Source organism: Corvus cornix, chromosome 5, assembly GCF_000738735.6.
Source record: "Corvus cornix cornix isolate S_Up_H32 chromosome 5, ASM73873v5, whole genome shotgun sequence".
NCBI lineage: Eukaryota > Metazoa > Chordata > Aves > Passeriformes > Corvidae > Corvus > Corvus cornix.
Window position 1 is genome coordinate 14,563,181 of NC_046335.1, and position 12,760 is coordinate 14,575,940.

General features: G+C 36.4%; 1 protein-coding gene across 5 annotated transcripts in view; it reads left to right on the forward strand.

Annotated features, from left to right (window-relative positions):
• The window catches only part of DICER1 (dicer 1, ribonuclease III), a 68,033-nt gene that overhangs the window by 50,395 nt on the left and 4,878 nt on the right, over positions 1-12,760 (forward strand). For all 5 annotated transcript variants that reach the window (XM_039551940.1, XM_039551942.1, XM_039551939.1 and 2 more), the window contains exons 21-28: positions 196-301; positions 399-574; positions 861-1,644; positions 3,051-3,206; positions 6,413-7,295; positions 9,345-9,613; positions 12,204-12,366; positions 12,463-12,538. In XM_039551940.1, coding sequence (XP_039407874.1) covers positions 196-301; positions 399-574; positions 861-1,644; positions 3,051-3,206; positions 6,413-7,295; positions 9,345-9,613; positions 12,204-12,366; positions 12,463-12,538 — 2,613 coding nt within the window. The remainder of the gene's footprint in view (positions 1-195; positions 302-398; positions 575-860; positions 1,645-3,050; positions 3,207-6,412; positions 7,296-9,344; positions 9,614-12,203; positions 12,367-12,462; positions 12,539-12,760) is intronic.

Sequence of the window (12,760 nt, forward strand, 5' to 3'; positions counted from 1 at the left end):
AAAAATAATTACTGGTTTTTTTCTAGAGAGGTGCTTGTGTAACAAGAACTATAAATTGTGTCCATTTTTTCCTAGAGGTAATGGTGCTGCCACTTCACAGTGCATTGAATACTAAGAAACTGTAGAAAGCTGAGGGTAGCAAGTTCTATTCATTAATTATGTACTTACATCACAGTATTTTCACATGGTTTTTAGACTTAATCTTTTGACTCCTCGCCATTTGAATCAGAAGGGAAAAGCACTTCCACTAAGCAGTGCTGAGAAGAGGAAAGCAAAGTGGGAAAGTTTGCAGAATAAACAGGTAAAACAGAAGCATCTAGTTCAAGTGGACTCTCTTAATAGTGATTTGGTGGCTACCTTTACAAGGAAAATTCTTTTCTTTCCCCCTCCTCTCCCAGATACTGGTTCCTGAGCTCTGTGCTATACATCCTATTCCAGCATCATTGTGGAGAAAAGCAGTTTGCCTTCCCAGCATACTTTACCGCCTGCACTGCCTTTTGACAGCAGAGGAACTAAGAGCTCAGACAGCCACTGATGCTGGTGTAGGGGTTAAATCACTTCCTGCAGATTTCAGGCATGTATTTTTTTCAATAGGTATTTTTCAATATGATATCTGACTTAAAAGGTGGAAACTTAACTATTACTGCATGAATTACAAAACTGGTAACTCTTGTTTAACTCATGTCACTTCTCAGGGAAACACAGTTTAAAAATACTTGATTGTGAGTGGTGAACTTACATGTTGCAGTCACTGTACTTTTCAGAAAGCTGTGGCTCTTTTAAAACGTGTATGTGCACGTAGAGTCTTCTCGTTCTGTGCTAATATTTTTTGGTAACAAACCTCATGTGTATCTTGACAGATATCCTAACTTGGACTTTGGATGGAAGAAGTCTATTGACAGCAAGTCCTTCATCTCTCTTCCTAACTCCTCTGTAGTAGAGAATGAAAATTACTGTAAGCACAGCACAATTGTAGTCCCTGAAAATGCTGCACATCAAGGTGCTAATAGAACCTCTTCTGCAGAAAACCATGACCAAATGTCTGTGAGTTACAGAACATTGCTCAATGAGTCACCCAGTAAACTCCAAATTGATGTCTCGGTAGAACTTGCAGCAATTAATGGTGTTTCCTATAATAAAAATCTTGCCAATGGCAATTGTGATTTAGTTAACAGAGACTTTTGCCAAGGAAATCAGCTGGATTACTGCAGGCAGGAAATACCTGTACAACCAACTACCTCATATCCCATTCAGAATTTATACAACAGTGAGAACCAGCCCAAGCCCAGCAATGAATGTACTCTACCGAGTAATAAATACCTTGATGGAAATGCTAACAGATCTACCTCAGATGGATGCCCCAAGATGGCAGTGACCACCAGTACTTCAAAAGCTATTAATCTTTCAAAAGACAGAGCAGATTCTGAAAAGAGCCCTTGCAGTGGGTACTCCTCAAAAACTCTCGGTCCTAATCCTGGTCTCATTCTTCAAGCTTTGACTCTTTCAAATGCTAGTGATGGGTTTAACCTGGAGCGGCTAGAAATGCTTGGCGATTCATTTTTAAAGCATGCCATCACTACATACTTGTTTTGCACTTACCCTGATGCTCACGAGGGACGCCTATCATACATGAGAAGCAAAAAAGTGAGTACTAACAATCTAGTCATACTGTGTAAAAAGCATGCTGTAACAAGCCATATATATGAATTTTTTGCTGGAAGGTTGAATGGAAACAGGTTGATTTAATTCCACAGCTTTGTTCATTATACATTGAGTATCATGCATATTAGTAATAAAAATACGGGACTGTGGGCTTAATGTTGCCATAACTGTGATTGATTAAAACTGTTTTCTGCAGTTCAATTTGACATCTAAACCAGCTGATTACGAACCTAAGAAAAGATGAGATGGAATAGAACTAAAAGTTCTGGGCTGGTGAGAGCATTTGGTGCACTGAACTCTAGAGCTGTATTGAGTAGAAGCTCTTTAACGGGAATGCTTGAATGAAGGACAGATTGAGTTCTCAGCACAGAGCTTTAGGTTGCACCTTTACTTGATCTTTCCTTTGTTTCCTCAAGAAGATACTTCCCTTGCAATTTTTAGCATCTTACTTAAAAATGAAACAACAAAAAAATCTTACAGAACTGTTGCAACAAAACTTGTGAAAGTATTTTACAGTAAATGTTAACAGTAGGGAGCAGAGTCTTCAGTTCTGCTGCTGCTAGAATAATCAGTCATGTGAAAACTTTTGTTTGTTTTTTTCTTCCACATGATGTGATAACTTCAATTAAGTGCCAAGGCATTCATTGTCTACCTCTAATAAAATGCATCACTCTGAAAATGAAATGATTGTATAGTTTAATCTTGGAAAACAAGGAGGGCTAAATAAGTTGCACTGTTCAAATAAAAGAAGTGATTGAATATTCAAGTTCAAATTTCAAGACTTTAAAACGTGAAATGCGTTTAAAAGGAGAAAAAAAGATCAGTAGTTGATAGTTGAAAAGGAAATACATTTGTATCTGAGAATGCTTTTTTCCCTTCCCTTTAAAATACTTAAAGTGATTTTAGAGGCTATCAAAATAACATCTGGATTATGACTTAGTAGGTGTTATACAGAACTGTTTTAACACTGTCTACTGCTGAGGTTTAGGTCAGTCTACCTATAAATAAGAACTTTTCATTCCAAATGTAGTCTGAATGATGATTATTTATACTGGTAATAAATGACACTTGTACAGGTTCTATTTACAATAGTAATTTTAAGAGTAGCAATCCGTTTGTTTTGCGAGGAGAATGTAATGTATTAGATTTCTTTAACTGAAACAGTCACACCTAATATGCTTGGCCTCAAAATAAAAAAAGGGAAGATGGGTATCTTGCTTTGAGTTGGTTCTACTGTATTACAAAAGCTGAACTCCCTTTTGAGAACTGGAGAAAATGCATAATAGAACAAGATCCAGCTTGACACATAACATTTTTTGCTCCTTTTGCATTTTAGCCTATTTGTGTAAATGTATGTCCAGAGGTTTATCAGAATATTCTTCTTCAAGGTCAGCAACTGTAACTTGTATCGCCTTGGAAAAAAGAAAGGACTGCCGAGTCGCATGGTGGTGTCGATTTTTGATCCCCCAGTCAATTGGCTTCCTCCTGGTTACATAGTAAATCAGGACAAGAGCAACACTGACAAGTGGGAGAAAGATGAAATGGTATGAATTTATTTAACTGTGTTGACAAGTAGTTACTTGTGTGTCTGTATTCTTTCACCCCTATCTCATCCCACTACCCCAGTTATTTTGCTGTTTTCAGGAAAAAAAAAGGTAAATCTGTATATTTTTTTTCTTTCTAAAACTTCTCTGTAAGAAAATGAGAAGAAGACTGATTCTAACCAGAACCTGAAGTAAGGAAATTTTTTGCACATCATCCAGTAATGAGTGTAGATATTAATGGAGAAGCAGAGAAGAAAAGCTTTTCTGCTGACAGTTAGCCTGCTCCCAGGAGTTTTTCAGAAGTTTCTGTTGGAAGTTTTAAATGGTATTATCATCACTGCTTTAGCTGTAATATGTTCAGGCAGAACACTCTCTGCTTTGTAATAAAGAACGAGTTCGCCTTTATGGAATAAATGAAAAAGAGTTTATGTTTTTCATAGTGCTGAGGCAGATTGAAGAGTAGAACTGGCTTGAGAAAATGTTTGATATTGATGGCTGGTAGCTACACCATGGGTATGACTGAGAGCTGCTCCTCATGTAAAATACAGTGCTGGCTTAGGCGCTCTCGCTGTCTGACACCCTCAGTCTTACCACCAAATGCTTCACAATGACATATCTTAGTGAGGAAAGGTTCACACTATTTTCTGACGTGCTGGGAGTAGAAGGGCATGTTCAGAAATACCAGCGATCGCAGCAGTCAGTAACATGACCTTGAAGTGTTTCAGACTGGTTTGGAGTTCAGGGGAAGGAGGTGGAGGGACATCTTTCTTTTTTCCGTTCTGGAGACCACACTCAGACTGTAGAACCACCAGAGGGCACATGAGAGGACTCTTAGGTGGATGTACTGTGCAAGTAAATGTTTATTGCAGAATAAAACAACCTGATTATTGTGGTTCTGTATTGTGCCAAGATTTCATTTAAAAAAGACTCCTGCTATACCTTTCTGGCAAATGAGATAGTATGTTTGGGACTGGAGCTAATTGTTGGTTTTTAAGATGTTTCAGTTTTCCACAACTTTTCAGTGGCCTCTTCCTCTTTGATAGTCACTGTTTATTTGTAAATAAAACACACAGTTTCAGACCAAAATGCTGAGAGTAATGCAACTAAATAGTAGTGGGGGGGAGGTTATGCCAAGTAGGTATTTTGTTTCCTTGGATGTAAATTTCATTCTCCATCCATGGGCTGATGGTCTATAACTGAAAATAGAAATCTCATTATGACAAATAATTGCTAAAAGATTGTAGTCAAATGTTATTATTTATTAAGCTTTGTTAAGGGAAGAATCTTTCTTCATTCATTTTATCAAATGGCTAATCTTCAAGAAAGCATGAAAAAAAGCACTTAACGTGTATTTTTCTTCGCCTTTTATTATTTCTTTGCAATAACTTCTTGAAAATTAGTCGGGTATTATTTAAGAAAAATTCTTTCTTCTGGGGTTCATCGTTGATTAATTTTTTAAATTCTAATGACAAAAAAACCAATTGTCAGAATGGCTGTCTTCTTTAGCCACTGCTCATCCGTATCCCTTAGAGGTTTTTTTCTAGTGTACAAGAAGTAATGTACAGACAATATTAGAAGAGTTCATGTAGCTGTCCTGCTACTTAAAATTTTTTTTAAGAAACTTGTGAATGAAATTACAGTAAAAATTTTTATTTTGTTACATCTTTGTAAAAACAGATGCCAAAATCTGTTTTGGAGCATTCATATAGACATGCCTCATTCAGACAGTTTTTTTCAGTTGTAAATGTGACAGGTGGTATGTATCAAGAAAAAAAGCAGTACCTGCCTTTGTTGGGACTGATTAAATTAATCTTAAGTATTATATTACTACAGGTATACAAAATAACTGCCTTAAATCCAGTTTTGATATCTCTTTCTGATTAATTTAAGTTACAGAAGTCCCTTCTGTGTGTGAGTGAGATGGGTAATTACAGCAGTAGAAATTCTTTCAGCAGATTGTCTGAACTAAGAACTTCCATAGCCACTTTTTTTTCCTCTCCTCTCGTTACTAAACTTGACTAAGCCTGGTCCATCCCGATGAGGAACACTGAGATCTGTTTGATCCTTAGAGAGTTTTTAAGTGCTGCCTAGAGCCCCTTATGGCTGCCCCCCATCCACACCTCTGGATGGGTGTGCATTTTGCCCAAAGGGAAGAGTCCCCCATGGTAGCATCTGGTTCACAGATTTGCAAGATTTAGTGACTGAGCCCTACAATATGACATACATAGGTTCAGGGCAGATAAAGGCTATTTCACTTGATTCGAAATGTTGTTGGCTTTCAGGACCCAGTCCAGGAAAGTGCTTTGAATCTGATCTTGCTCCTATCAAATTCAGTGGCAGAATTCCCGCTGACATCAGTGTTGCTGTGTTGAGCCTGTTAATAGTCCTTTTGATGTTAGGAAGACTACTAGTGCATTTAGCTAATATGTTTAAGTGCTTTCCTGGATAGGAGCCATGGCAAATTGTAAAGCATTATATAATTTGGGAATATTTGTGTTCACTTTGTAATTTATGTCAGTCCGTACCAATTTGTTCAATATGAGCAGGGAAAAGACATGAGACATCGTTAATTTTGCTGTTGTGGATGTGTATGTAAGTATTAGAAAATTGGTGACAATTTTGCCTTTTATTAGTTAGGGCTAGAAGCATAGCCTGTTAAAAAAAAAAAAAAAAAAAAGACTGAAAAAAACCCCCACCTAATGAGTTTTCCATGTAAAAAGGTGTAGAAAGAATCTTCAAAATTGCATTTATTCAACATTTGTAATAGTCTTATTTAGCAGCTAGAGAGAAGGATGGACCCGGAACTTTCTTGTACTTCTCTAAAATTTGTTAATTTAGAATTTTCTATTGTTTACTTCGCTGTGCAAGTATATAATGTTCAGTGGATATAAAGTTCATTGTGTGTGCATCACATTCAAGCACAAGCACAGGTTCCTATGAAATGCAGCATGTGTTATGTGTAGAACACATGCTATTGTAGGTTAGTAACAGAGAGTTTGTGTTCCAGGACAATTATTCTAGTCTTGGAACGCTAGTGTAAGTTGAGGTTGTACTGTGCGTCTGATCGGACAATGTAATTATTTAGGAACATAAAAAAATCAGTCTTATTATTAGCAGACACTTCTCAAATCCTGCTTTTCTAATCTTTCTGAAGTAAAAGTGTCTCATTTCCCTCTTCAGCACCATTTTTTTGTGTTCTTTCATAGACAAAGGAAAACATGTTGGCTAATGGTAAACTTGATGATTATAATGATGATGAAGAGAATGAAGACCTAATGTGGAGGTTGCCCAAGGAAGAAACAGACTTTGAAGATGATTTTCTGGAGTATGATCAGGAGCATATCAAATTCATTGATAATATGTTAATGGGATCAGGGGCTTTTGTGAAGAAAATTTCACTCTCACACTTTTCAACCACTGATTCAAACTATGAATGGAAAGCACCCAAAAAGTCATCCATGGGTAATGTTCAGTGTTCATCAGATTTTGATGATTTTGACTATAGCTCTTGGGATGCTATGTGCTATCTGGATCCTAGCAAGGCTGTTGAAGAAGATGATTTTGTAGTGGGCTTCTGGAATCCATCAGAAGAAAACTGTGGTGTTGATGCAGGAAAACAGTCAATCTCCTATGACTTGCATACGGAGCAGTGTATTGCTGACAAGAGCATTGCAGACTGTGTGGAAGCCCTGTTGGGCTGCTATCTGACCAGCTGTGGTGAAAGAGCTGCTCAGCTTTTCCTGTGTTCATTGGGGCTGAAGGTGCTCCCTGTAATTAAAAAGACTGATTGGGAAGGCACTTCGTGTGCTACCGGAGAGAACTCTAACAGTGAGCAGAAAAACCTTTCACCAAATTCTGTTTCTGCTTCTGTAGCTAATTCAGAGCCTTCTCTGTGTAAAGACCTGGAGTATGGCTGTTTGAAGATTCCACCAAGGTGTATGTTTGATCACCCAGATGCTGAAAAAACCCTAAATCACCTTATTTCTGGTTTTGAAAACTTTGAGAAGAAAATAAATTACAGTTTTAAGAACAAGGCTTATCTTCTTCAGGCATTTACTCATGCCTCTTACCATTATAATACCATTACTGGTAAGTTGTTTTCAAAAAGCTCTATAGTTTTTTCGCCATATTGCAAAAGCAAGAGAAGTAGTATCTTGTGTTCCCATATATATATAGACTTTTTTTAGACATTGCATGTTAGAATAGTCTTGGCATACAATATCTTAAAAAACAGTATTTTGCTTGCTATTTAGAGGGGGATACTTGCTCAATTTGTATCTCGGTGGTTATTCATATTTTGACTTCATGCAGATCGAATATATTTACTGAGGCCTCAGCAAGTTTCAAGAAACAGCATCTATGATAAATGTCCTATCACCAGCTGTATATGACTGACATTGGAGCCTCATTTAATGGAAATGAGTTCTTGTAGAACTTTGGAAAATTGCCATATACTTCAGGAAATAGCAGTCGTATTTTGCAAATATATTTAGCAAATTTGTTCTGTAATTGAATCCCAAGAATGTTACACTTTGTACTTCTCAGGATGAACTGTAGACTACAGCTTTTATTAGTTGAATAATCTATAGGATTGCAGAATGGGGAGACTTCCCTTTGAAGCTGTGAATTCAAAGTCTTAATTTAAGTCTAGGCATTTTATTGAGTAAATATTTGAAGTCAGAGTTTGAAGTAATTGACTAAATCAGACTAAATATTAGTTTCAGATTAACGTTTAATGTTTCTGTACATGATCTCATAAAAGATTTTACGGCAGTAGACATTTGTGTTTCTGTGATCTTTAAATTGCTCTTGCTTATACTAATTAATGTAATATTTGTTCATTCTAAAACTTTGCATATTTTCCTACAATAATATGCAATCAGAAGCAAGCCATGGTAAAATTCCAACCCTATTTGTAGTGATTGGCAAATTTCTTTGCAGTCAGCAGTCTGAATTTTTCCCCATAGTGAATTGGTCCCTTATTCCAAGGAGTGAGAAAGCTCTGCTTTCATTAAAGAAATAAGTAATTCTGAAATGCTGCTACATTGGGAAACAGTTCTGACAAAACACAGAAGCACTCCTTTGGTTTTTCATTGTAGGTGATATTACCCACATGTGTATTTACTTTTTACAAATATTTCACAAAATGTATTGAAGGTAGATGATTCCTTCATTTTTATACATACATAAATATCTGTATACACTACCAGAAACCTTGAGGCATAGTGTCTGGTTGAAATTACATTGTTGAAACTGTAGGAAAACTTGTGATTTCATTTTTTTTATACCAAGTGAGACAACTGTGAACAGCTGTTACCTGTAACTTTTTAAGGAGTAGCTAGCAGTTGAGATCTGGCAGTGTCTTAGGTTCGGCTGCTATAAAAGCAACTTAGTGCTAGTCATTTCACTCTCATGGTAACTTCTGTAGTAGTTTGTCTTCTTCCTTCTCAACCTACCTACCCCTATTTGCATTCAGGAGAGTTTTTGCTTTTGTTTGTATTCTAAAAATAGATGTTCTTAGCTCTCTCTTCCTGTGGCCCCTGTCAATTGTCAAAAAAAGCAAAGGCTTGACAATTTTAATTTCCAGTTTAAAAGACATATTCTAAATAGGGGTCTTTGTTAAAAGTATCTTAACATGTGGCAAATCAGACAAAAAACTCAGATTTTATGTTCCCCTGATCTTAATACATTGATTTTTGTATTGTTTTTACTTTTTTTTTTTTTTTTTTTTTTTTAAGTTTTAATTGTTACAGTTTTCAGATCAGCCTGCTGGCAGAATCTCTTAATTTTACTTTTTGGTGTTTCTCAGCACGTGAAGATCTTGAGTAAAAGTATTAATTGATTATAAACACAGCTGTTTTTCTAGCCTGGCAAATTAACATTTTGTTCAATATTGGCTTTATTACTAGATACAGGTCTTGTTTTTCTTGATTTCTTTTTTTTTTTAGTAATTCATCAGCAGTTTCTTTAAACACAAGGATACTTCTTTTAAAAAACAGATTGTCTTCCCTGAGCATTGGTTAGTTTGTGGAATTTACATGGCAGTGTACCAAACTTCTTATCCAGAAAGCCTGGAAAGAATGTGTGTGTTAAACTTAATTGTGTTGTTGTACATTCTTTTATTTCCAATGCTTTAAGATTGTTACCAGCGCTTAGAATTCCTGGGAGATGCAATTTTGGACTACCTCATAACCAAGCACCTTTATGAAGACCCACGGCAACACTCTCCAGGAGTTCTTACTGACCTACGATCTGCTCTAGTCAATAATACCATTTTTGCATCATTAGCTGTAAAGTATGACTACCACAAGTACTTCAAAGCTGTCTCTCCTGAACTGTTTCATGTTATTGATGACTTTGTGCAGTTTCAAATGGAAAAGAATGAAATGCAAGGAATGGATTCTGAGGTTAGTGGAAGTAGAAGAAATGTGTTCAGTATATGATTTGAAGCATGTCACTGGATTTCTTAGCATTTTTGTAATGTTTTATGCACACAGCAGCCAAAGAAGCAGGCTCCCAGTAATGAAGGATGCAATATGCAAAGTAAAATACAGCCTTCAGGAAGTATAAAATCAATTAGAACTTACAGAAATTAATTAATTTGAAAGCAATTTGCCTCTAGGTTTCTCTGTGGCCCTTGATTTTAGTAGTTGTCTTGCTCTTGTGATGTTAGAACAATGTGGGACACAGACATACGCATTTAGCTTGGTGCTTTCACCAGCTGATAGGAAGCACTATTGCAACATAAAATTGTGATGAAAAGTTGCCAAATCACATAGTGCTGACTCAGGGTAAGGTATCCATACAACACCGTGAACAAAGCTACCTTGGCACAATGCTGGGACGATTAAATGTAGTACGCTGACAAGAGATTTCTGCTTTCTTTCTTAAAATTTTTACTGGAGGAGATGTTACTGCTCTTTAATCAAGTATGTCTGACATTCTCCTAAAGGCTTTATGTCTGCTAGCCATGGAAACATTGTATGCATCTTTCAAGTAAGCCACTTGAAAAATAGTTTCACTGAAGACCTGCAAACACAGGTCATCTCTTGTGCTGTGCAGGAAAGCTGATGATAATGAACCTCTATTTTCTGGAGAATGTGGTAAAAGTAATTCATTTACATAAGCTGGTTAGGACATCTCTGGGACCAAGGGCCTTGTGAGTAAAATTCTAGTCAGGATCTGGAAGAGATAGACTTCTCATTTTCCTTCTTTAAAAGTGTTACCCAACAGATGTCCGTAATAATTTGTCTTCTGAAAAACTGACTAGTCTCTTAAAAAATATTCTGTCTGACAATATGCCAGCACTAAATAAGCATGTTATTTTTGTATTTAGTAATCTTTCTTTCCAGTAGACAATTTAAAACTTTAGGAATCAAAATACTTCAGTCATATATATGTGCTTACAGCCCTTGCACTCTGTTGCAGAGTGAAAACCATGTTTTATGGGAAAAATTCCGTAAAGATTGAAAAAGAAATTTGTCACTGAAATTGAGATAATATAAATTACTTTACATTAGAGGATCAAGCTCTTATCTCTCTTGTTTTCTCTACAATATGAGTGAAAAGACTGGGAACTTACTTTAAGAGCTTTTAGTGGTATTTTTTACTTTGTTCAGTTTTTCCTAGTATGCAAAAAGAAACTTTTACCAAAGTTGAAACCAAATTGTGTGATAGCTGTTTCAAATAAAATCCTTGTTTCACTCTCCCTACGCCTGCTCCCTATCTTGGTCTGGCACTGAATTACTGAAACTCTTATTTCATCACTTAATGTGAGAGTCTTTGTTTCTGCAGTTCATGCCAGCTGGACTGGTTTCCATGTGTGTCTCCACGTCATCTGCTCTTCTGTTTTTTCAAATCTCACTCATGAAACATCTGTCCCTTACCTTATAGCTCGTAGTTTCTCTCCTCTTCTGTTATTTCAGTATAATGCAAAAGTGCTTCAGTTTACACTTGGTATGAAGTACACTATTCAAAACAGTTGAACTTGGTTTTTAACGTCAAAATTCCCATTTGGATTGCTGTATACATCAGGTCTGACTACTTGTTTGATTTATTTCAGGTAGAAATATTGGGTGGAACACGTTTATGAAGTATTATGGTCACTCTTAAGAGGACTGAATTGGATTTTAAACCCCAAATGGAGTGAGAGAGTAGCTGCTGGGGGAGAAGACTGACAGAAACTTATTTCTCTTTAGGCAGAGTAGCATAACGGTCAAAACCTTTGTTTCCAAGTTACTTTGTTTGTAGTTAGGGCAATGTATATTACATGTGTTTAAAGTATTTTAGTAAAAGGATTAGATTAGCTCAAGACCTTTAAGACATACACTGAAAGTTCATTTATGATAATGAAAATAGGCTATTGTCTTAAATTGGTAGCATAGAAGAAAACACTGCCTGCTGCACCTAAATACCTAAATGTGCCCGTTAGCTCAGTCTGGTGGTATCATTTTTCAGTTATTAATGTCTTATGTTACTAGTGCTTGTTTTGTGCTTGTCTTCAGGGGTAAATAAGGTAAGGAGAGGTACATGCAACTTTCATCCAGAGACTGGACTTAAAGATTTTAGGTGTCTCTTTTTGGGAGATACATCATGTGTGAACTCTTCCTTTGTTATGGGTAGCTTTCTAGTATTAACTGATAGAAGCCTGGTTCTGATTGGAAAAAACAGACCCACGGTGAAATCCTACAGAATTATCACAGAAAGAATTCACAAAGCATAAAAGTTCCTTGTACACAGTGGTGTTTGGAATTTTTTTTCCATATTTGAAAAATGATGTAACCAGCAGCTTGGTTTCACTGGGGAATAAAACAACAATTTTGCTGTGGAAAGCTGTCAATTAAAAACTTAGAGGAAGCAGCACAGGATATAGGATATAAAAGAGCTTACATTTCTGAAGATCTTTGTTTTACTGTAAGTGAAGCAATCGTTTCTCTCTTTCCCCATCCCCTTGTCTCTCCCTCCCACCCTTCTTCTTTTTTTTTTAATTGCAAACAGCTCAGAAGATCTGAAGAAGATGAAGAAAAAGAGGAAGACATTGAAGTACCAAAGGCCATGGGGGATATATTTGAGTCCCTTGCTGGTGCCATTTATATGGATAGTGGAATGTCTTTGGAAATGGTTTGGCAAGTGTACTATCCAATGATGAGGCCACTAATAGGTATTGCCAGCTTTCAGAAAATTATTAATAATTAAGTGCCATCTGCTATAAAAAGAACAAAGCTAATTTTTGTTTTTCACTTTTTTTTCCAAATAGAAAAATTTTCTGCTAATGTGCCCCGTTCCCCAGTGCGAGAGCTGCTGGAGATGGAGCCAGAGACAGCCAAATTTAGGTAAGGATGTGCTTTCTTCCATACACACTGACAGAAAATGTTTCTAAGCTGTGCTTCATGAACTACTGAGAATTTTTAAATGTCACAAAGTACTTGTAATTTCTTTTGCACTAAGCAGCTAACATCATCCACTGTTCTTTATTATTTTTGCTTGCACAGCTTCCTGAGAAATGTAATGATTTCTGTTTAATGTTACTGCTTTAACTTCTGTAGAAAAAAGAA